We start from the raw sequence: 24230 nt of genomic DNA, 5'->3' as shown, positions 1-24230 counted from the left end.
TTGTGGATGGGGAATCCACTGTCACGAAATGGCCGCCATCATCCGCATTGGGTTCAACGGCGCTTTTGACACCACTTTTTTTTCCTCCTCCTCCTTGCATTATCTAACCATGGGTGATTCGCCCAAGCATTCAGCCGATCTTTTGAATATTCCCGGGCGTAAACAGACCATTGGTAGCTATATTTTGAACTACTTGGTGGAATGCTCTCTCCTTTTCTAATGCTCTTACTAGCCAAGCTGTTGGCAACTAATCAGCCTGACAACGATCAACTACACCAGGATACAGCACCTCCAGCTCCACCGTTACCACGACAAAAGCCCAACATGTACAAAGTTTCCCCTCCAAGTGATAGTAAGTATGCTAGCAAAATGGTGGATCCTTTTATTCATCTATATCGAGTCTAGTTTTATCCCGTGTACAAGCATTCTTGCCACAGCTTCAAACTGCCAACAGCGAACTTGATCAAAAGGACCCATCTGAATTGGATATTGAGAATGTGAATGAAGAACAAGAGGGCCAATACATTGAAATGGTAAGCAAAAGAGAGATATGGAAGGATGTCAAAAAGGGTGGACGTTGACATACACGCTCTCTGTTGTAGAATCTGGGATTGGGTGTATTCGAAGCCAAGCGTAAGGGCGATGCATCGGACACGAGCGACGATCATGATAGCGATGACAATGACGAGATTATCATACCATCCTCTTCATCGAAACCTACCACTACCGAGAAACCCAATATCCAATTGCTGCATTCTGAAGATTCCAATGACGATAAGCATTCATAGAAACCATATCAACATTGTACATATCATCTCTCCACCCTTACATACATAACATTTCATATTCTTACTTTATTGATCCCCATTCCAATTTTAAAAGAAACATGCTTGCTAGTCGATTAAACTATTGATCCTTCATTCATCCGGAAAACGTGTTCTTTGGTGGGGAGTGGTCATCGAGTCGGATTTATTTACCCATTTAGATGCATAAGCTATAGCAGGGCAAGTCCAATGCAAATTATTATGCACGCGTAATAGGATCATTTCAGCATAGCGTAGAGCATCTTGGAAGACTCGCTGTCAATCGAGATATTTACAATAGATACATGCAATACTAATGACATCTTTTGCTCTAGTGACGATATCATGGTGATGACGACGTGTTGTGTACATTTGGGTGAATGGGCTTGTGTGGGGTGAATGAGTGGTCTCAGTGGCGAATCTAATTCGGGTCCATGACTTGAGGCAAACGCTTCTCTTTCGCCTCTTCTTTTAACACCATTCACGACATCCCATCATAGTAATGCATCATTGTGTCGTTGTATCCTTGATTGCCGCCATCATAAACGATTTTATTCATGATTGCAAAATAGCTGATGCTCGCATTGACTAAAGTATTCCAATATCGTACATGGCTGTAAAACACCTTTCATCAAAGATACAAGTCTTCTTGCCAAAGCCATTCCAATCCAATCCATCGTCATCATCCTCAGCCATATCCATATGGTATATGCCCCTTCCTTCCTTGCTGTCAGCGTTCCACAGAACCAAAGCAACGTGCCAGGATTTCTCACCACCGCTGCACTTGATTCCATTCATCATACCATTGCAAGCCCAATGTATTGGTTGAAAGGACCATCTGATCACTGATAATACGCCTCCTTTTCCTTCTTTCCACTGCAGCTCAACCGGATGCAGATTGCTTGTGTTGCTTGATGGTTGATATGGCGTCATCCAATCTCAACATCACGTGGCCAAGGAAACCAACCCGGTCAATCCCTTCCATCCCACATACAATACCAAAGCAATATCCAAATCCGTATGCACAAGTAACTCGTATGTATTGAAAGCAGTCGCTACACGTAAATAAAGCTGCTTCTATACAATGGCTATCTGCTGTCCATATGCAAAAGGCTGTAAGGCAAGTTGCTGCAAGTAAAGAACGCTGCTTGAGACAATGGAGTGAAGAACTTGCTAATAGCAACTGCTGGATGGGATGCTGTTACGATTGGTTGTGGCAGAGAAGCGTGCAAGAGCGTGTGTTGTGTCAAGAGACTCGTGTGTTGTTGAAGAATGACAAGAAGGCTGTGTACACGTCATGGGCTTGCCATTCAGTCAAAGACAATCGGATCAGGAGAGTTGTAGGATTGGCATGCTGAGCTGAAGCAGGACGATCGTTCGCAGGTGGTAGTTGAACTTTAATGGGGCAACAGTTGAGAATGCGAGGAAAAGACAAGGAGTTGTGGGAGTGGAAGGAGTGGAAATTAAATAGGTAGGACACCTCTTGTATAAATGCATGAACACTGTACATCAAACTTTGATATTGAGATTGCCCATCTCGAACCTGAAATTTTCACACAAGGTGCTCTGGGACATGCTGATCACGATGATCTAAAAAAGACCTCATGTTTCATTTGAAAATTTGGAATGGGAGGGTATAATGTGGGTTTACTATGTAAGCCGGAAATGGAGGTCAGCGCCAGATTCATGATTTATGGAAATAGTATGCATTACCTTGGGATTCCCCATTTCGAACCTGAAACTTTGTCAGAAGGTTCGCTGCAACATGTTGATCAACTTCATTCATTTAAAAGTCGCTGACTTCATTGTGAAGATTTAAAATGCGGGGCCGTCCAAATGATGGATGATGAGAACAAAAGAGCGGACGGCCCACCGCCCCGAAGTTGCCCACCTCCAACTTGAAAATTGGTCAGAATGGTGCTTCGAGCACGCTGATCAACATTTTTCTAATAAAAACTTCATGCTTCATTTGAAAATTTGGAATGGGAGCGTCCAAAAGTTTGCGAGACGGAGACATTCGCAGGGTCTGCGATTCATTAATTTTCATGTTTGCTGTTCCAGCATAGCTCAGTCAAATTGGCTCGGATCAAGAAGCTTGAATGATGGAAATGCTCGGCTGGAGCAGGAGCATCGTTCACATGCAGTAGATTTTGTAACAACGCTGATTGTGAGGAAATGGCTGTTAGCTGGCATTTATGAGCTATTCCTAAATAGCGTACAAGTATCATGCATCGCCTGTGCTGGCTGACTCATTTACACAAACATGCCCCTTTGCATCTTTGGTTCTATCTAGGTCTATCTACTTTACAATGAACAAAGGCCACTCTTCATATAGCATCATGCTTACAGCATATGTAAAACATAAAGGTGCCCGTATCTCTAAACTTTACAATCAAACGTGGGCCTTTAATAGAACAAAGCTGCTCGGCGGGCTGAAAGCGATCTTGTGTCAAACTATGAAGTCGATCGTGGCCAATCCCAGATTTGCCCAATGTCGCCACCAGCCAAAGTGGATCGACCTCTTGAATTTTTTTCGACGACAACAAAAATATTTTTTGGCTGGTAGCGCCATTGGGTGAATCTGGGATCGGTCACGATCGACTTCATAGTTTGACACAAGATCGCTTTCACCCCGCCGAGCAGCTTTGTTCTCGTAAAGACCCGACGTTTCATTGTAGAGTTTAAAGATACAGGCACCTTTATGTTTTACATATGCTGTTAGCGTTATGCTATATGAAAGATGGTCTTTGTTCATTGTCGTTCGCTTAGAGCTAAAGATGCAGAAGCAGAAGAACGTTTGTGTAACTAGCCGAGAGTAGGGGGGCGAGTTGAAGGGTCGATCTTATTGGTGAAAGATTGCATAATGGATGCTTTCCCCTACGCGCCTATACAGGGTCCGCCTATGATAGCGCGTATGGACAATGCTACAAGTAGAAATATAATGCCTTTGCGAGAACAAAAATGATAAGTGCATATCAAACTATTGATTGTCGAAATATGAGACCTGAGACGGGTGATATTGATATTGAAGTGACCTTTTGGCTGAGGCTTTGTCAGCGAGCGCTTTCAGGCACCCTGTTATCATCATTCTATTTTCTCTCGCAAGACGTCTCGCTTGATCGTGCAGATATGAAGATATAGGTAGTTTTATGATTTTTCGTAAATGATGGCATGATGGTGATGATTACTATATTAAAGTGTTCTTTGCTTGTTGTTGATGATGGCAACAGACATGTGCTTTTTAAATGAAGCTCACTATTACAGGTCGGGGTGTGATTTTGATAACGAAATCATGCACAAGGCACACTGGGTACTACATGCATGAGGATGAGGAGTCATTGAATCAGCGATTGCTCGAAACTTTTATAGACAACCATGGTGTCTTTGTGGGAACGAAAATGATCACTGCATTTGAATGTACCTCCTGGCAACATACCAAATCCTGTGCCTTGATTCTAGAGGGTTTCGCCTACATAGCGTGGTAGTTATACAGCTTCGACGCGCTCATTTGCACCCCAAAGAGCCTTTTTCATTAGAGTAATTGTATTTTCAAAACGAACCCATCATTATACACGTAAATAAGACTTAATAACACGCCAAATGTCAAGAGGAATCAAGAACGACGGCAATCTGCACTATGGTTGCTATGAAATCTTGACGGGTCCATTTCCTTCCCAATCAGACTTTTTATTCAAATAAACTACTTCACCGTAATCTACACACAATTCTACACGTATGTTGACTTAGTAGCGTGCCATTTGCAAAGTGAGATCGAGAGGGGGTGAAATGGGACTGTGTGGGCGGGAGTGTATTTAAGTTGGCCTTGTTTCCATGGCAATAGTTCCTCCTCTTTCCGCAATGCCATCTCAAGTTCATCAAGAACCGGCTCGCTTCTTCCCTCTTGTGCTCGTGCTCACCGCATTGAAGTGGAACGTTTTCGAACAAGTACATTTCATGTGGGTGGTGCCAATTGCCTTCTTTCTCGGTGTCGTTTTTCCTTTGGTTCGGTGGGGGCTTTCGCGTCCCAACAATCGGTTGACTCACGTCCCGATTGCCAGCAATGCTGACTGCTCGGCCGGCGTGCCGTTGCGGGCGGCCAGGGAAAAGGTAAGTGATTCGACACAGGTGCCTACTAGCCCTGTTGTCTTGGCTAATCGTCAACCCTGGGTAGCTCCAGTGGTTCCATGCAAGGCACAAGCCTGCGAGTATCCTGGTATGTTGTTTTCTACACGACCAGTAGCACAAGTGCGCCGTCATCATGGCAACATGTCGGCCTTGGAGGGTGATGCTGTTTTCAACCCATCATCAGCTGTGGATCTTTTCAAACCATCCAAGCAAGTTACAAGCACACGGTCACCACCAAAGTTGCTTCGAGGAATGGCTATGCATAAAGCCATGCAGCATGTGTACGGCTTACCGGCACCAAGTTCTACTACTACTACAGCAGCAGCATCAGCATCATCACCATCACCATCATCATCTGCATCTTCTTCAGCATTGGCATCTTCTTCAGCATTGGCATCTTCTTCATCTGCATCTTCTTCATTGGCATCTTCATCTGTATCATCATCATCTTCTTCATCTGCATCATCATTGTCATCATCATCATCATCATCATCATCTTCTGCATCATCATCATCATCATCTGCATCGTCATCTTCTGCATCATCATCGTCATCATCATTGTCATCTGCATCATCATCATCTGCATCATCCATGGACGAGCTTTGTAAGTATTCTATATGAAAGGATCTTCTCTTCAGCAATACATTGATGCTGACTGATCTTCTTTATAGGCGAAGCTCTCCACATGTTGGATCTTTATGACCAAGACACGGCAGTACCGGATGCAATTCCTGACACTCCTGAGTTGCGAGAAACCGTAGAGGATGGTAAGTGCATTGGATATTGGGGTTGCTACCAGATGAAGTGATATCATATTAATCCCATCTTATTACTTTTATAGAAGGCACAGATGCCTCAGAGCCACAAGTTCAAGAACTTGAAGATACCCCAATGGCGTCACCATTGCCATCACCACCATCCTTCCCGTTGCCATTGCCACCACCACCACCGCCACCACCACAACAACCACCACCACAACAACAACAACCGCCACCACAACAACAACAACAACAACAACCACAACCGCCAATTTTGTATACCCAGGTGATCCCACCACCACCCATCATTCATCCGGAGGCAACACCGGAAGTAGTAGTAGCAGCAGTAGTCGCAGCAGCATCATCAGCACCAGCGGCATCAGCAATACCTGTTGCGTCAAGCACAGGTAGCAGCAACAACAACAACCGATCACGGTTACAGTTCCGAAGGCCCGTCATACGGCCTAGAAGTCGCCTTCGATGGCAGAGACCAAGTAGGAGTCAACCACCTCCACTTGCAAGACCGCCACCATCACCACCAAGGCCACCACCATCACCATTAATATCACCGCCACCATCATCACCATTAATATCCCCGCCACCATCATCACCACCATCACCTGCATCCTCATCGTCATCCTGGGGATACGAGTATAGGCCGATACTAAGACCAAGAAGACGGCTCCAACGGCCAGAGACAACAACATCATCATCATGTATACCACCACTATCATCATCACCTATACCATCATCATCATCACCTGTACTATCAGCATCATCATTATCGCCTATACTACCATCATCATTATCACCGATACCATCATCACTATCACCTATGCCATCATTATTATCACCTGTATTACCATCGGCATCACCATCATCATCCACATTGCTCTTTACGGAGGCAGAGCTTGCATCACCAATTTTGTCTGAACATGCTGAACAAGCAGATTCATGTAAGTATACTTGCACATTGGGATGAATGACTTTATATTAAACTAACTTATGATGCATTAGTCATGGGCGGAGACGATATCCTTGCAGAGATCATGGGGACCGATTTTATCGATCCCTTTGATGAAGTAGTCTTCAATGAAGACGCATAGTAAGTTACTTACAATGTATGCCATGGCTTTAATCACTCACATGTATATTATATATAGGTGCCCATAGAGTTTCTCAGCAAGAATTGCGAGAGAGTTTGGTGGATGGAAAACCCCAGCCCAGATTCAGGCGTGCATTTCAGCTATGCCAGTTGCTTGCACATACGGAAGGATCAGCATGAAGGTATCCCGACGGGAGTTTCTTGCATATCAACGCCTATCACTTTTAGGGCGTTGCCATGGCGATGACGTATCGTTCCAAGGATCCCTTGTTCCCATGCTACGATTAAGTCACAAAGCATTTGTGGTGTCTTCTCCTCGTGGATCAAGAGCCAAAGGGCGATTCACTCATCATGTTACCCACTGGGGCATGGGATTGTACTTGAAAAGGCAAGTTGAATCAGTGACACTTCTTGGATACCAATATGCTAATCATCTTTTGTCTTTTATTGTGGGGGTGGGTCATGGTATATATATGCCGTGATACATCCCTACATAGTTTGGCCGCCCTTACATTTTTGGATGATGGTGTTTGGGCACAAGCGGTAATCATCTTTGAAGTGGGTACTTGGAAAAAACAAAGCATCAAGACATCGACTTGCACGGGCATCGTAGTTTTGGGGCTTGGGGCCTGGAATGGTATGTGGTCGTCATGGTAGCGCTCTCGAAGTGGTAGGCGTTGTGTGTAGGTTCTCTCGAAGGGTGTAAATCCTGCATGCTTGATTCCTTCATTTTATAGATGCACTGGTGTACTGGAATGTCACGTTCTGTTCTGGTGTTGTGGGTTCTTCCTGAAGCCAGAGTTTGAGCTCCTGCTCTTTTGAGGAAGAGTTCTCTTTTCTTTTTATCGGTGGTGAAGCCGATGTGGATGACAAGGACTATCATTTGGGACACGCCTCTCTATTGCCATGAGACCTCTCTTCATTCTATTGGTGGCGGATGACAAGATTACCAACGTTGGCACAAGTCCTCTCTTCATTTTGTTGATGGTGGAGCCGATATGGACGACAAAGACTATCAATGGCGCAAGTCCTTTCTCTATTGGCATGAGCTCTCTTCATTTTATTGGTGGTGAAGCTGATGTGGATGACAAGGCAATCAATTGGCACAAGTCCTTTCTCTCTTGGCATGAGCTCTCTTCAATTTATTGGTGGTGAAGCCGATGCAAAAGGCTGTAAGGCAAGTTGATGCAAGTAACTTGAGACAATGGAGTCAAACACCTTGCTGGAATGGATGCTGTTACGCCCGATTGTGGTGGTGGAGTGTACAAGAGAAGGTGTTGTGTTAAGAGACTCGTGTGTTGTAGGAGAGTGACAAAAAGGCTGTGTACACGCCATGGACTTAGCCATTCAGTCAAAGACAATCGGATCAAGACAATTGTAGGATTGACATGATGGGTTGAAGCAGGACAATGGTTTGCAGGTGGGTAATTGTACTTGAATGGGGACCAACAGTTGAGAACGGGAGGAAGAGGGAAGAAGCTGAGTGGAAGAAGTGGAAATCAACAACAATTTACTCATGCTTGGATGACACTTGTGCTTGAACGTTTTTCAGTCAAATCTCATCGGATCAAGAAAGTTAAATGATGGTGGAGATGGGCTGGAGCAGGACAATCGTTCGTATGCATTGGATTGGACAACAAAGGTGAATGGGAGGAATGGGCTATCAAGTGGCTGTTTACAAATAACTTACCAATTTGATTCTTTGGACATTGGATGATGTTTTTTGTTTGAGCATTACTCGGTCAAATCCCCTCGGCAAGAAAGTTGAAGGATGAAGATGATAGGCTGGATCAGGGGAATCGTTCGTATGCGTTGGTTTGGGCAACAATGGCGAACGGAAAGAAGATGCTATCAGCTGCCAATATGTGAACTATTATTAAATAGTGTACAAGTATCATGCATCCACCCTTTCAGTCATGCAGAATCGAGCGTGTTACACAAACACGCTCCTCTGCATGGTCCAGCTACTTGACAACGAACAAAGGTCACTTTCCATATAGCATCACGCTTACACCATAGTGAAAACATAAAGGTGTCTGTACCTCAAAATCTTACAATGAAACGTGGGGTCTTTATGAGAACAAAGTTGCTCGGCTGAGTCTAGTGCACCTTGTGTGCAAGTTTCAAAATGCGATATTGAGCCATTATTGCCATACACAAACCTTGACACACCTTCACTTTTGGATGTTGTATACTTAACTTCCCCAAGGCAATCATGATCATGATCCATTTGTGCAACAACCTGTCAAGGATGTTCGTGTGTAACTACCACTTGCCATTACACTCAGCTCTTCATCCTTCTGTTCATGCAACCGACACCATCCACTAGGAAAAAGGCAACTCCGTCACGCTTACAGCATAGGTAAAACATAAAGGTGTCTGTATCTCTAAACTTTACAATCAAATGTGGGGTCTTTATGACAACAAACCAACTTGGCTGGGCCAACAGCACCTTGTGATATTATGTAAATACGTGGATCATATTATGGAAGATCAAGAACATCGAGAGGTTATGCAATGGGCTAACACGATCTTGTGATCCCTCCGACTGTGGGCGTGTTGGGCTTCTGTGCGAACAGCATGCTCTTCTCATGATAGGTTTCACGACATATACTTAAAATTAAATCACTTCCGTTGCCACCTTTCTTTCATGCACTGCGATATTGGATGGCTGATTATGCAATGATGCTAGTAAATCGTTTCACGGTCATTATTCAAAAGGGGTTCTTCACTTTAGCAGTCGCGTTTCTTGATGATGGATCAAGCACTTCATGCTTATATAAACATGGCTCATCCTCCTGGGTGATACGATCTTTACTCATTGCAGTTGGTGATTTCTTTTTGGATCTTTTTGATGATTGCTGTTATGATCATCTTGTCAAGAAGAGGATAGCTTTGAAGGAAGCGGCACGATGTTGTAATAGCAGCTGACATGCGAACCAATGTACATTGTCTTTGAACATTACACCATTATCATTTTCACCATCATGTGAGCTCAAAGGTTATATGGTATCCATGGATACGGTTTCTTTGGCTGAATGGTGGTACTCATCATACGTACATACATCGATACAATGAGATCTTATTACGCTCTTGTGCCATGTAAATGAATAATCCCTTACGTGATGTGGGACGACACACCTGGAAAAAGGATTGAATTCTTTAGGGTATGTCCTTATTTTTCATAATAGCTCTATTACATTTTACACACCACCCATCATTGAGGTTTACTTGGGTCATGATAGTTGCCACCCATGGTAACACAAAGAAGGAACCAAGAAGATCAGGTATTGTCGAGGCACAAGGGTGTTTAAAGATAGCTCCAAGTTTTTATCCTCTCAGAGAATGAGTGGCATTTACCAAAGTGGCAAATAGACCGGACGCATCCGGTACAAAGCAAAACGTCAAGAGCCACTTTTCATGTATATCAAACTTGTGTGAAGATTTCATTACAATAGAACCGTTTATGGATTGGATTTGTGCGACAGAACAAGTCCTACTTCTAGTATCCCACCGTATACCTTAAGTAGCTTGGCTTACAAGTTTCTCTTGTAGGGTGGGTTTTATTCCGCGCCATTAGCTATCTTAAATAAATGACAGACCAAGGAGTTGTTGGTAAATGAAGCTGTGATTTATTCAATAGGTGCCAATAATAGGCGAGCAATCTGATTCGCACAATCCAATATTAAAGTTACATATGAATGATGGTGGACAACATGCTGTTTGAGGTATACATGGATACCACCGCCTTGAGTAATATGGCATAGCACGAGTATAAGAATCGTATGGCCAATTGATTACACTTTATCATTCTAATAGCATTCGATGTATTGCGGGCGAATTATTACATGTGCGCGCGCTGATAATGCCGACAATGGCACCGCTCATAGAAGATGTCGCGTCGTGTGAAGCGTGTTACATGGTAGGTGGGATACAAGGTTTGACAAGGCAGATCAATGCCGTCGTCGTATGATTTCTGTACCGCATTAACTTCCGCAAAGAGGGTAATATGGCATGTTTTTTTCTCTGTCATCATTACGCGTTAGAAAGTTTGATTAATTCTTACCGTGAAAACAGTGTTAAAGAACGCTTAGTGGCGTGTAACAACAATGCAGCTGTCATTTCTTGTGTAGGTCATGATAGCTTTTCATGCAATGTTAAGTGATGAAACAAATCGGCGACATGCAATAAGTTTCGGGGGGTTAAAAAGGTACCCAAGTTTTTGGACCCATCACTTTGCAAGCTATTCGTCCATGGATATATATAGCTGTTGTCGAGAAGGGCTATACAATGAAACAAAAGGAGGCGAAAAACGAAAAAAGCAAGATGGCATCAGCATACAATATGCTTTTGCATGAATCCAAATACAGTTACAATATCTGACTTGACGCGCCATTTTACGTGTGCTTGTGCTTTTTAACTTTTAAGTTGCACCAGAGCTCTATATTGTAGATCCGCAGCCAATCATGCGATTCGTCATGTATAACAATGTGCAACCTTAAATTTCGTTACAAAGAACCTTGGTTCTGAATGAGCCAAACCAAGATAGCCAATGCCACGTTTGGGAGGCTATAGGGGTTTAAGAAAGAGAAAGGGATTAGGAGAGGGAGAGAGAGGAGAATGAGAGATCATGTTAACAGGGTCGTGTCAAGGGAGGTTATAAAACGAGTGCTCGGGGCAATATCGGTTCCTGAACGTGGAGATTCCTATTACTTTTTTACCTGTCAAGGGGGGGGGGGGTTAAAACGCAACAAGGTGCTTGCTGATCCCTCTCTCACACACATTCACAGAAACGCATGTGAGAAAAGAGAATACTTTGTAAGTGTATCTCCGCTTTACTACCACTTGTCTGGGCCATCACATTAACTTTGGACATAGTAACACACGCACCTACATACAACACATCTTCACGTACACACACACACACAATCCCTTTCTCTCTCTCTCTCTCTTTCTCGTTTTGCTTTTTCATTTGCCTCGGCCCGTGCAGTGCATGCGCCCTATTTGACCCCGTCCACTCTCTGGCAACCAGCAATCCATCTCTTTATCTCTCTCTCTCTCTCTCTTTTCTTTCCTCTTTTCAATTCACTGGCACGTTCATAGTCTGCGTCTGTGTGCGTCTGTTGCTCTCTCCCTCGTGTAGCGTGTGAATCGTTCAGCACCTTTTATCAGTCATCCCTCTCGACATGCGTTCCAACACCAAACTCATTGTTAGCTTGATCAATCGCGTCGCGGTTCGAGTATGTAGCCTTCTTTATCTCGAGCAGCATTCCCCGCCCACTCACTCTCCCATCTCGATACATAGCTTCCCATCAACAGTGGACGCAAGATTGAAAGTCTCGAGCAAGACCCCATTGTTCAACAAACGGGTAAGATACGACGCTTACATGAGTGATACATAAAAAGACTCACTGTGGGAATAATAGTGGCCGCTATCATTGAACTTTCTCGCTATAAACTCTCAACTATCGCAAATTCGCTCGGCACTGTGCTTGAGAATGTATCCAAGGTATATCTATGAACACACGCACACATCTTCAGCCAATGATAACGCATGGTTTCCGGTATAGAGTTATCAAACACCTACATCTCCACTTGAACAACACATTCCCCTTGATGTGCTTCAATCTCAATTATTCGTGCTTCGACTTTTATCAGCATGCATGCAACATCATTGGAAAACATATCGAGAACGCAGCATTCGTAATAGTAATGGAGGCGATACCAGCAGCGGTAGTATGACGAGTCAAAGCATGCGACGTCGACCCACCGATGCAAGCAATACAGCTGAAGCCATGGCTGCTGCCAGTGCCACAGGTGCCATGTCATCCATAGCTGAAGGTCGTGAATTCCTTGAGGCACCTGTATCTTCAGGTTATGGGCGATCCAAGAGTCCCAACAACAACAACAACAACAATGACAATCGTCGATCCGTATCCTCTATTACAGCACTCGATAATCATGATCCAGACGATAGCCAAGATGAGGATGAGGAGGATGAGGAGGATGACTCGACCCATGATCAACGACATAACAACAACAGCCGAATGATTGATCCACCACCTTTGGATGAAGCACTTGTCACCTATCTACTTGCATTGATTGGACGATTTCTATATCAGAGCCATTTGATTGAAGAAGCCAACGATCAATATACATCCACACCTTCGGAATACCCAATTGATACGTTATCGCCCGCTATCAGTGGTCACATGGATCAAAAGACATTGTCAATCACTCTCGACATTTACAAGACGGCAGGCCGTGTCCTTTATTATGTCAGTGCAAGCAATTGGTCAACGTATTATGCAAAGATTAAGAATGCTGTACATATCCTTGGTGCCATGGGCGAAGGCTCTGAACTTAATCCACCCGAGATTCGCATGCTGGAATTCAGTTGCTTGAATAGACAACGTGTACAAATTGTACTCTCAGGTAAGAAAGGAGCATTCATGGATGGGATCAAGGACTAATGCATCGCTCCTATGGTAGAATTGAGCTCATATTTCTTGCAAATGAAGCGCCAGGGCAAATTGTTGTTTTCAAAGATGATGCGAAAGGCTATTTGGCGGTGGATTGAAACGTACCCTGAAGAATTTGATGAGCTATGTGCGAGCAATAATCGACTTGTGGCTGGATCCGAGATCTTGTTTGATATGTGCAATTCGGCTGCTGACAATCCACGCAAAAAAGCGATCCTATGGCCTGTACAAACGATTCTCCTTGTATTGTCTCAAGATCTCCTGTTACAAGCCTTCCTCGATAATCCATCTCTCCAAAATCGAAGGGTAAGTGAAAGGAAAACCATAAAGTAATATAACTCGTGTTGCTTATACATGTTTTCTTCATAGACGAGTTTCTTGAGTATGCTACGCAAGTCATTGAAAACCACAAAGACAGCCGATATTGCAGCCATTTGTTATGTCGATCTATGCAAGGCAGCAACTTATGTACCACCTACCGAGGATAGTGTGCTACGGCATATTGCAGCGGATATTGAGGATGATTTACGAGAAAAAGTATGGGATTTCAGTCGCAACATTGCAGCTGATATTGCCACGGCAGCGAGTTTGGGGTACATTATCAATCACCAAGTGTTGGTCACGGACTATATTCTTGCACGCATTCGGTTGGATCCCGACAATACGTTACAGCATTTGATTCCACAATGTCTTGAAGAAAGCGTCCCACTCATTTTCAAATTGGCATTCGTAAAGGCATGTTTGGAAATCGCACGTGATGAGAATCGGTTGCCATGGAACCCTTGCTTGCGTTCCTTGTACAAGTACATTTGCTCACCACTACGCAAGCTGTTCCTTCAAACCATGAATGCGGAGTTGAATGCATCAGGAAAGGATACGAGTAGCATCTTGAACATTGCCCAGCAACCAGTGACACCCATCCCATCCTCAACAACAGCAGCCGTGGCGGCTGGTGCAGCTGCTGCACAATCACCACCGCCAGGACCAAGACGTGTTGGTACTTCACCTGAAGGACGTGCTATCATTTTCCGATCTGGCGCTCAGCATCGCATCGAGTTGTTGCAAGATCTTTTACGACTGTTTCGTGTGGATCCATTGCTTGTGCTGTTGCGTAGAAACGACAATGACCCAACCATTGATGAAACAGCAGCCGTCATGACTGCCATGGCAACCTTGTTTCAACATCATCCCGACCAAGGTATCCGTCAATCCATCCATGAATGTCTTGCAAAGTTGCATGTACCAGAAAACATCACTCAATGGGGCCCTGATCGCTATGTGATGGTCAACTTTTGGAGAGTCTCAAGCAAGGTCGTGTTTATCCTTGCCAAGCAAATCTTGGACAATAAGCAGGGTGAAGAAGGTCTCAAGTCATTGCTTAACCTGCTCATGAAATTGTTTGTGGCACGAAATACATTTTTGGAAGGACAACAGGTACACATAAATATAGATCTGTATTAGGATCATGCAAATTGACCCAAATATTTGTTTCATGTAGCATCGTGTCACTGAAGGAGCTGATACGCGTGAAAGATTACAAGCATCCGTAGCCTTGGAAATTGCATTGCTCGTGTCATTATGCTGGCCGGTACCCGATGTGTGCTCTGATGCCATCAAATGTCTTGGTTATCTATGTGAGGAAGCCCATTTAGTGGGTGATGATGAAGAGCCACCACAACAAAATCAAATTACGCTCCTTTGTAATCTTCCAGTGTATTCGGGATTGGCTTCAGAGGATTCAGTGTTTTTGGGACGCAAGGTGCAACAAAAGCGTATTCGCAAATACATGCGTCTCATTACTCAGCATACACCTGGTACTCTTGCTGCTTGGGAAGAGACATGGAAACGATGGAAAATGCTTACCCAATTGTTGGCTGCCAGCAATGCTGCACGCGTTGCCGCTGCACAAGCATCCCATCATCACCATCATCACCATCACGACGATGACGACAATGATCACCATTCGGGACAAGATGTGTCTCCAGGCATGACGCCCAAAAAAGTCGTCAAATCAACAAAAGCAACAACAAGTGGTACATCTTCCTCATCATCCTCAACATCGCCACAGCCCACAGCTGTCAAAACCGCTGGTTCTTCAGCACCTGTTCCAGGCACTACCAATGCATCTAATCATGGCGTTCGTATTGAAATGGATGATGAGAAGCAAACGCTATGGCAAAATTATACGGGATTCCTTGCAGCATTGGGAGGCTGTTGCCTCATGACACCTACTGTGCCTAGCAAGGGTAGTAGTAGCAACAGTGATCGACGACGTCAATCGGCATCCTCGTCTGCATCTTCAGAACCTGCCATGTTGGTGGATGGATTCATTGCCGAAATGACCAACTTGCTGGTATCCGATAATGTGTTTATTCGTGAAGGTGTCAAGGAAATTCTTGGATCAGACTTGTCGCCTACATTGTATGCTATCCTCTTTCGACATTTGGAAAAGACCATGGCGCGCTGCTTTAATCATGAGCGTGAAGCAATCCCATCGGCACGCAATACTTTGTTCGTGGAACAAGCCGTCCTTGTACTCAAGCTTATTCTCGATCGTCTCGTGGATCCAAACGATTGTCTTTTGAGTATCGAGTTTAGCACCTTGGTGCGTCAATTTGCCCACTATCTCAACAAGTTGCCGGCAAGCAGTTTCCACGTGTTGCGTATCAAGATCAAAATGTGCCATCTTGTCGAGACCATCATGACCAAAAAGGAAAAGATTATCATCCGTGAGGAAATGAGGCTGCGTAACAAGTTGTTGGAGCTCATGGTTGAATGGACAAGCGATTTTGCATTGGTAAGTAGTAGTAGTCATGCGTGTCTTTTTTCCTCGAGACTGATGTGTCCTCTACTAGCAAAAGGCTGATTCCAAGAGCAGCCATCTTATGCAAGATGTAGCCCAAAGCGAGAAGTTGCATCGAGATTTGGATCAAGCATGTCTCAAAGCCATTGTTGCGTTATTACAACATTTGCCACTGCAGCCTTCGGAGCCATTGCGTGATGCTGATAGTAATCAAGTCAAGAGCAAGCTCTTTTACAAGTACTTTACATTCTTCTTGAAGCTCCTTAATCGATGTCGTTTGAATGAGATTGAGCTCAACAATGCTACGGTGATCAAGAATAACAAAGAGGTGCTCACGGCTAGCAAACCACCCGAGAATTATCAAGACCTATCGCCACTCAAGGATTCCACCATTCTTGCCATGTCCAATTTATTGAGTGCCAACGTGGACGCTGGTCTAAAGTACTCGTTGGCAATGGGCTATCACGAGGATACACGTACACGTGCAGCATTCATGCAAGTCTTGACCAACATCCTAAACCAAGGCACAGAATTTGAGACGTTAGCTGAAAACGTTATGGCAGATCGCTTTGAAAAGTTGGTGGATGTAAGTGTGCATCTATATATCGATGGATAATGGCTTACCTTTGTTCATCCTATAGATGGTGGTAGAAGCTGATATGGATGTGGTGATGGCATTATGTGATGTTTGCCCTGCTACTGAGGCGGCTGGATTGGCTGAAACGCTGTTGGCTGTGTTTGAATCACGTGATCATGTGGTGCCGCTTTTGCAAGCTGCTATTGACAAGGAGATCTTATCCACCGAGCAAGAAGCTACATTATTCCGTAGTACAACCATGTCCACTCGCTTGCTATCGACGTATGCCAAATCGGTGTGTGTTGATTATGTGCGTATCACGTTGCAACCTGCCATGGAGGCCATCAATGCGTTGCCAGACGACCAAACGACCTGGGAGCTTGATCCTCAAAAGCTAGGTCCAAGTGATGATCTTATGCGTAATAAGCAGAATGTTATTCGTGCCACGGAGATCTTATTGAATGCCATTTGTGCATCAGCTTCCCATGCACCACCGTAAGTTATACCTTTGGATTGATTACCATGATCAATAAGCTTACGTAGTAATTCATCTATGACAGGTCTTTCCGTGAAGAATTGTCATTGATTGGCAGTGCAGTATATAAGCGTTATTCAGAAGCGAAGAACACGGCCATTGGTAGCTTTGTGTTTTTGCGACTCTTTGGTCCTGCTATTGTGACACCCGACAGCGCTGGTCTTTCCAAGCAAGCCACACCACGCAACAAAGACGTGCGAAAGTTGTTATTACAAGCAACACGTGTGATGCAGAATCTTGCCAACAACGTTCTATTTGGTGTCAAGGAAACCCATATGATCGTGCTCAACGACTTTGTGACTGACAACATTTACAAGGTCACCAGCTTTTTGCGTGAGATTTCTACAGCCGTTCAACCTCGTGATCAAAAGAACGTAGCACTTGCACACATGGACCAAAAAGGACACAATCGTTTACACCGCTATTTGTATGAGAACATTGAACGAATGAGTCGTGAGCTTGCAACACGTAAGGCCAAGAGCAACAACAATAACAACAATGGCAACAAGAGCAGCGCAGCAACCACCACCAACCAGCAATCGCTACTCGAATGGAAAAAGACACTTGATAAGTTATCGACACTTATTGCACAAATTGGCCGGCCAAGTGACCTTGCAGACAACGAGCTCTCATTTTCACGCAACTATGCCATCACCAATAGCAACCACGACTATAGTGAATTCATCCGCCGCAACAGCCATCGTGATGTATCACCCATCAGCTCCAAGAATATCTTTTATCATGCTGGCGTATCCAAGGGTGGACGTCCTGTGTTTTATTTGATCACTCGCAATGTGGATGCTGAGACCTGTGATTTCGAGTTGCTGATTTATTACATGCTTCGGGTAAATTATACAATGCTTCATATACGTATATGCATTCTCACAATGCATCCATTATAGGTACTGGAACCACATCTCAACCGACCTTTCGAGCTTTTATTCGATCTTACCCGGTTCAATGCATCCCACGCCATCCCTACTCATTGGTTGACCCAATTCTTTCAATTGATCTTTACTGAGATGAATGATTACCTTGTGGCCGTCCATTTGTACAATTGCAACTCCTTTACGCAGCGATACATTGCCAAACTACCACGTGAAATCGTCAATCGACTTGTCAAGCGAGCACAATTTGCAATTACGTTAGCTGAGCTACATGAGCGCATTGCTCCTTCAGAAGTACACTTGCCCAAGGAAACCATTGATCTCGAGCGTGCACCCCACACCACCTTTTCACCCGTGACACGCATGGTGAATCTTAAATCATCCTCTGTACCTGTCATTGTCAAGGTTGGCCAGGAGCATTTGCAGCTTATTACGGTAAGTTGGTGGTTGATGGAAGGACCGTTTGGCAGCCTATTCATGATTGTATTCTACTATTAGGTGCGTAAGCAAGAAGTCTACCTGCCATTGCACACTATCTTCAACGACGTGTACCATATCTCAGATATTGATGACATGGAGCCTTTGCCAAATACGAAGCATGAGCATGGTGGAGGAGAACTTGTGATCAAGTATGACCATGGCAAGTCATCCATGGTGTTGTCGGCTTCCAAACGTGATGCCATCTTGGCACTTTTGCGCTACAACAAGAACCGATATGAAGCATCCAAGCCTGGTGGACCCAATGAACGTGCCATTCGACCCAATGATGTACCAGGCCGACTACTCAACATGTCACTTTTGAATATTGGCAGTGATGATCCCGGCTTACGTTTGGCAGCATACAATTTGCTCTATGCATTGAGCTTAACCTTCCGATTCGATGTTGGTAATCAATTGCTGAATACACGAGGTAAGTTTGGGGGCTATTTCTAGGATGGGAATCAAAGTACTCATGGCTATGTATGTAGACTTGTGTATCCCTGCCAATAGCACCGATTTCATTGTCAGCATTAGCGAGAGTTTGGCATCCACGGAGCAATATCTTACATTGGAGTTCTTGAATGAATGTTTGGTCGGCTTCAACAAGTCGAGTGAATTGATGCGACAGCTATGTTTGGCTTACATGGCACCTTGGCTACGCAATATGGCATTGTTCAGTCGCGCAACACCCGATGACAATAACAAGAATTTGGCCAAGACGAAGGATATTTTGCGTCTACTCATTGAATTGACAGTGACACGATCGGATGTAAGTATACTGAAACATAAGGCGGTGGTGTATATAGGAACTAATAGTGGGTGATGATGTATACAGATGTACAAGCACGTGCAAGCTAAGGTTTGGAAGACCCTTGCCAAGGTGGATGATATGATCAACTTGATCATCGATGCATTTGTACAATACTCTGTTGAGCACGGTGTTGGATCTCCACAAGCTGAAGTGATGGCTGATACGATTGTAACCATGTCGAGTATTTCAGTGCGTGGCAAGGTGATTAGCCGATTACGACGTGTGATTCAGCATACCTCTTTACGACCTTGTCGCAGCTTGACTGAACATCCAGCATGGGCCGAGATTGCTGTTCTGTTACGTTTTGTGCTGATGTTATCCTTCAACAATATTGGACCTGGCAAGCCCTATCTACCAGAAATCTTCCACATTGTGACCATGTTGGTTGGTACAGGCCCTACCTTGATTCGTGCATCCATTCATGAGCTGGTCGTCAACATGATCCATACCTTGTGCACTGGCATGCCACAATCGGATGAAAACATCAAGAAGCTTCATTTTGTTTTGAATGACTTGTGCGATAGCAAGAATCGTGTCTACTTTGGATTGACCAAGCCGCATGCAAATGCATTCACCATTACGCAAGAAACGATGACCGATGTTGCTGATACCGTCAACTTGTCTTCCCTTGAAAGCATCATTCGTTTATTACTTGAAGCTGTCAACATTGGTGCACCTTCAGTGGATGTTGCAAACATGTGGCGTGCACGATGGATGGGTCTTGTGGCAAGCACAGCTTTCCAATTCAACCCTGCTATTCAACCACGTTCGTTTGTAGTCCTTGGTTGTCTTGCCCAAGATGAAGTGGATGATGATCTTATTTATCAAGTCCTGGTTGCTTTGCGTGGTGCCCTTGCCATCTTTAACGAGAGCGATTCAAGCTTGATCGTCAGCATCATGATGTGTCTTAGCAACGTCATTGATAATCTGCCACCCGATTCACGATACCTGCAACCCCTGTTTTGGCTCGCCATTTCACTCGTCCAAATGGGTCATCCAGCCATCTTTGCTCCTGCAGCTGAATTCCTTCAATCGGTCCTTCGTGCTCTTGACGCACACAAGGTGTTTGCTTATCGACCCGTGATGGATGTATTAATGGATGCACGTGTACCTCTTGGAGATATTGCCAAGGAACTCGATGCCATTAGTGGTGTGAGCTTTGAGACGCATTTTTCATTTGCTGTCGCAGGTGTTTTACTCAAGGGAATGCAACATCACAGCAGCAGCCATTATCACAACAACAGCAGCTACAACAAGGATGTCGTCTTCCAGTGCTTGACCACTTTCCTCGAGATCGATTGCAAAAAGTCACTTGAACAAAACATGGTTGAAGCACGCACACTTGGTTATCTAGCAGGCTTATTGCCATTGGCTGCCAAGAACAATGCATTACGAGAATTATTACGTTTGGCATGTATCAATGATGTGGATCAGCTTGATGCTGCTGCTGCCGCTACGGCTGCCAATGTGGAAGCGGGCAATGCTGTTGCCATGATTGCATCAGGTGCAGCTCTCACGACAACAACAAATGGCGCCTTTGTTGGATCATCACCCTTGCAACATGTACGACTCTTTGATGCCCTTGAGATCCCTGATAATACCACGGCATTACTTTTGGTGTCCTTATTGGTTGCTTTACTCAACACAGCCGAGAATGAATCCGAACGCCTGTTCTTGTACAGCTTCCTTGCTGAAGCAGCTGTCTCCATCCCTGAAGTCTTCGCGCTTGTGTATGAAGCGCTTCTTCCCAAGATGAATCAAATTGTTGTCAGCGGTCAAAATTATGCTGTCATTGATGCCGTCAAGAGCATTCTCATCACCGCATGCTCTGAACCTGCATTCAATCACTCCTTGAGCCGACGCAGTCAAAGGGCCTATCTTGACGAACTTGGATTCCCTGCACTTGGTGATCCTACGCTTGGTGCTGGCAAGGTGAACATTGCAAGGAATGCACAATTGGCTAGCAAATTGCTTGAACGCATCACAGAGTAATAGATACTACAGATACCAACCCTATTCATCACGCTAATTACACACACACACACACGTATACATATATACAACGCACATATACACCACATCCACACAACAATACGCCTATTAGATAAGAAGAACAACAACCTCTCTCCCTCTTTTATTACCCAAAGTCATAATCTGATAATCATTCATGTTTCATTGATAATCATTGGGGAGTTGGCAATATCACATTTCACATGCTTATTCATTGAATGCTTTTATTAGTATTACTAGTGCGAGGGAATCAATGTATCTAATAATCTACGCATGACACTTGGTAAAGGTATATTCCACTGTGCCAAAGTGCTCTCAAGTTTAGCTGCACCTTTAGATAGCAAGTTGTAGATAAATGATGCACCCTTAACCTATAACATAAAGCTATTAGCATCCACATAATGATATCTTCATTGAAACATTACCTGTGATGTAGGATGGGAACGCTCATAATAAAGCTCTCTAAATCGCTCGATGGCGTGTAAGCTCTCAGTGAAACGGTTAAGCGTATTGAACAGGGCAACAATTTCGGTGCGTTGAAGAAGGCCAGGGTTGCGTAAAGGACTATGGGGTGTGTGAGATGTTAGTCCTAAACGCACATTTTGAGATCACATGATTAAAGCTTACTCAAGGCTATCCTCCTCGTATGAGAAAAGGATTTTCAATGCCGTTGCCAATCCAGTGGTTTGAATCTTGCCCCAGAGTCGACATTTCTCACAGCCAACACAATCCATGATGCTTGTCACATTACGGAAATGATCCCTGAATTCGAGCTTCAATGCCTACAAGAACAAAAGTTTAATACCAATTGTAAACAAGTCATATGCACATGTATACAAACCTTAGCATCGGGACCTTGGAACATGGTGCTTTCATCAAAGGTGGTAGGGCATGAACTAAACGTATTGATCAAATCCAGGACGGCATTCTAATATCAAAAAGTGTCAACGAGAGATCCATTTTATAGCCACCATGGAAATAACCTACCTTGGTTGCTTGATCCTCCTTATCATCCCCCGTACAAAAGTTGTATGCCTTCATGTATCCTCCCAACTTTTGTACTGCACGTACGACTACAGCATACGTAAAATAGATGTTTTGCAAGCGCTCGGGATGTGATCCAATCCTGTTGACAAAGCAGTCGAGATTTTGTTTCTAAAAGAGTACGTGTAAGCACACACACACACACAATCGTGTATTTCATTTTCTATCTTACCCATTGGCCTGTGCTTTGATCAAAGTATTCGTCGCAAATATGGATGGAGATGGATGAATGCAAACCTATTCTCTCCCCTGGGTAAGCCCGCCATCCATTCCAAAAAGCAGCAGCAGCCTCTTATTACCTGATATCAATCGATAATAAACACGTTTCTCCAAGCACACTTCTTCATCTCCTTCATCGGGTTTTTCAGCAATGTCACTCAAGAAATGGCGTAGTTGATCCGTATTGCTGGGGACAGATGCAAAGTTAGGTGAAGTGGCGGTTGATGTCTTTTGGCCGAGTTGGTTGTTGTTGTTGCATGTTTGGCACCCTTCAGTCATCTTGTCCACCACATTAAAGCAGTTTTCTCGATAAATGGCATTCCATACACGTGCTGATGATTGTCCTGCGTATCCGGTAAAGCGTTCTGGGTTCTCAGTCAAATCAACATAGACACATTCTACATACAAAAACAATGAGTATCGATCCTTGTATGCATATATAAAGCCCAAGTTAGTTATACCTGAATCAAACTCGTCATTCAATAGGCAAAAGTCTTGATCTTTATATTTGCATTCTTGAAAAGGCTGAAATCCCTATAAAAGGTGTCAATAGAGATTGTAGCCAGGATACCATCATTGTTGTATTACCGATCCTTTCGGGGAAATCTGAACAGCGCTCAATGCAGGTTGACGCCATTCTTCTGGTAGTGATGACTAAAGTAGAGATGTGTATTGTATGCTTGCTTAGTAATCCATCCGTTGATCATGTTATCTATACATACCTCATCCGTTGTCTCCACTGCACAATCCCGATTCATGCAAAATCCATCTTCATTCCAAAAAGGACATTCTCGCCACAAGTTAATCTACAAAAAGGAATCTCTATTACCATCATGCCATCTTTTTCTTTATTGCCTTGTTATGTGTACCCACTTACCTTATAATACCGGAAGAATTTGGAATGAACGAGGGCTTGGATCTTGTCAAACGCGTCCCGTTGAAGCTCCTCCACACTGCGAAAGTCGCAACACGTATCTTCAATTTGACCCGATGGCTATAGCTTTATCGTTAGTGGGGGGTGACAGCCTATACATCGCAAGTTGCTTAGTGTGAAGGCACTCACATTACAATAGTTTTCGGACGGCTCTAGTACATTCTCGACAAAGTCGATTGGTTTTGTTTCTTGTAAGACGGGTTGGAAGCCGGCATGGGCAATGTGGAATAATAAAAGAAGGAATGTAAAAAAGGGTATTGAGAAAAAGGAATGCCGATTGCGAAATGCCATGAGTGAGTGTGTTGTATAAAGAGAAAAAGAAGCTATGCAACAGGTACATAGACTTCCTTTAAAGCTTTGCCACGTGTGTTGTCTCAGTCGCTGCCCTGCTTGACATGATATAATAATAGCGGCATCAGAAATAGGTAAACAAAATGCTACGAGTGGTGATTCAATTAGCACAGTGTTGCATGTGTTGCATTCTGATTTGACGACACAGCCCTGTTTTATTATGAGATGACACCACTTTTTTTTCCTTCTTTCCACCCCTTTTTTCATCATGCCGGGACCTTTTCCCATCACTGTTGCAATAGATGTGCATTAGGCTGTGTATAATAGTAGTAATTGGCTATTGAGATGATCATGCAATATACTTTT

The 24230-nt window shown here is 44.0% G+C and overlaps 5 protein-coding genes across 5 annotated transcripts; 4 read left to right on the top strand and 1 right to left on the bottom strand.

Annotated features, from left to right (window-relative positions):
- Positions 1–109: 109 nt before the first annotated feature.
- Positions 110–788, top strand: O0I10_008638 (uncharacterized protein; the record flags this gene model as incomplete). The annotated part of the gene is made up of 4 exons (XM_058488640.1): positions 110–173; positions 233–352; positions 406–533; positions 603–788. 4 exons carry the CDS (start codon positions 110–112, stop codon positions 786–788), a joined length of 498 nt encoding a protein of 165 aa, XP_058340665.1.
- A 3873-nt stretch (positions 789–4661) lies between these two features.
- On the top strand, positions 4662–5043 carry O0I10_008637 (uncharacterized protein; the record flags this gene model as incomplete). Its single annotated transcript, XM_058488639.1, has 2 exons — positions 4662–4910; positions 4975–5043. The coding sequence occupies 2 exons, from the start codon at positions 4662–4664 to the stop codon at positions 5041–5043; spliced, it is 318 nt and encodes a 105-aa protein (XP_058340664.1).
- A 26-nt stretch (positions 5044–5069) lies between these two features.
- O0I10_008636 (uncharacterized protein) lies at positions 5070–6792 on the top strand (the record flags this gene model as incomplete). The annotated part of the gene is made up of 5 exons (XM_058488638.1): positions 5070–5532; positions 5600–5695; positions 5770–6093; positions 6595–6642; positions 6704–6792. 5 exons carry the CDS (start codon positions 5070–5072, stop codon positions 6790–6792), a joined length of 1020 nt encoding a protein of 339 aa, XP_058340663.1.
- Positions 6793–11977: 5185 nt separating this feature from the next.
- Positions 11978–21358, top strand: O0I10_008635 (uncharacterized protein; the record flags this gene model as incomplete). The annotated part of the gene is made up of 14 exons (XM_058488637.1): positions 11978–12031; positions 12097–12160; positions 12218–12300; positions 12362–13226; positions 13284–13579; positions 13643–14707; positions 14772–16070; positions 16129–16662; positions 16718–17148; positions 17214–18033; positions 18091–18510; positions 18574–18985; positions 19044–19324; positions 19391–21358. 14 exons carry the CDS (start codon positions 11978–11980, stop codon positions 21356–21358), a joined length of 8592 nt encoding a protein of 2863 aa, XP_058340662.1.
- Positions 21359–21612: 254 nt separating this feature from the next.
- Positions 21613–23864, bottom strand: O0I10_008634 (uncharacterized protein; the record flags this gene model as incomplete). The annotated part of the gene is made up of 12 exons (XM_058488636.1): positions 21613–21747; positions 21802–21940; positions 22004–22158; positions 22218–22304; positions 22364–22531; positions 22593–22657; positions 22720–23037; positions 23101–23173; positions 23228–23293; positions 23362–23445; positions 23517–23633; positions 23703–23864. 12 exons carry the CDS (start codon positions 23862–23864, stop codon positions 21613–21615), a joined length of 1569 nt encoding a protein of 522 aa, XP_058340661.1.
- Between the last annotated feature and the right edge of the window lie 366 nt (positions 23865–24230).

The sequence above is a fragment of the Lichtheimia ornata genome (assembly GCF_029851405.1).
Source record: "Lichtheimia ornata isolate CBS 291.66 chromosome Unknown scaffold00046, whole genome shotgun sequence".
NCBI lineage: Eukaryota > Fungi > Mucoromycota > Mucoromycetes > Mucorales > Lichtheimiaceae > Lichtheimia > Lichtheimia ornata.
Note: the sequence above shows the minus strand (reverse complement) of the source record. Positions and strands in the feature narration are given on the sequence as shown.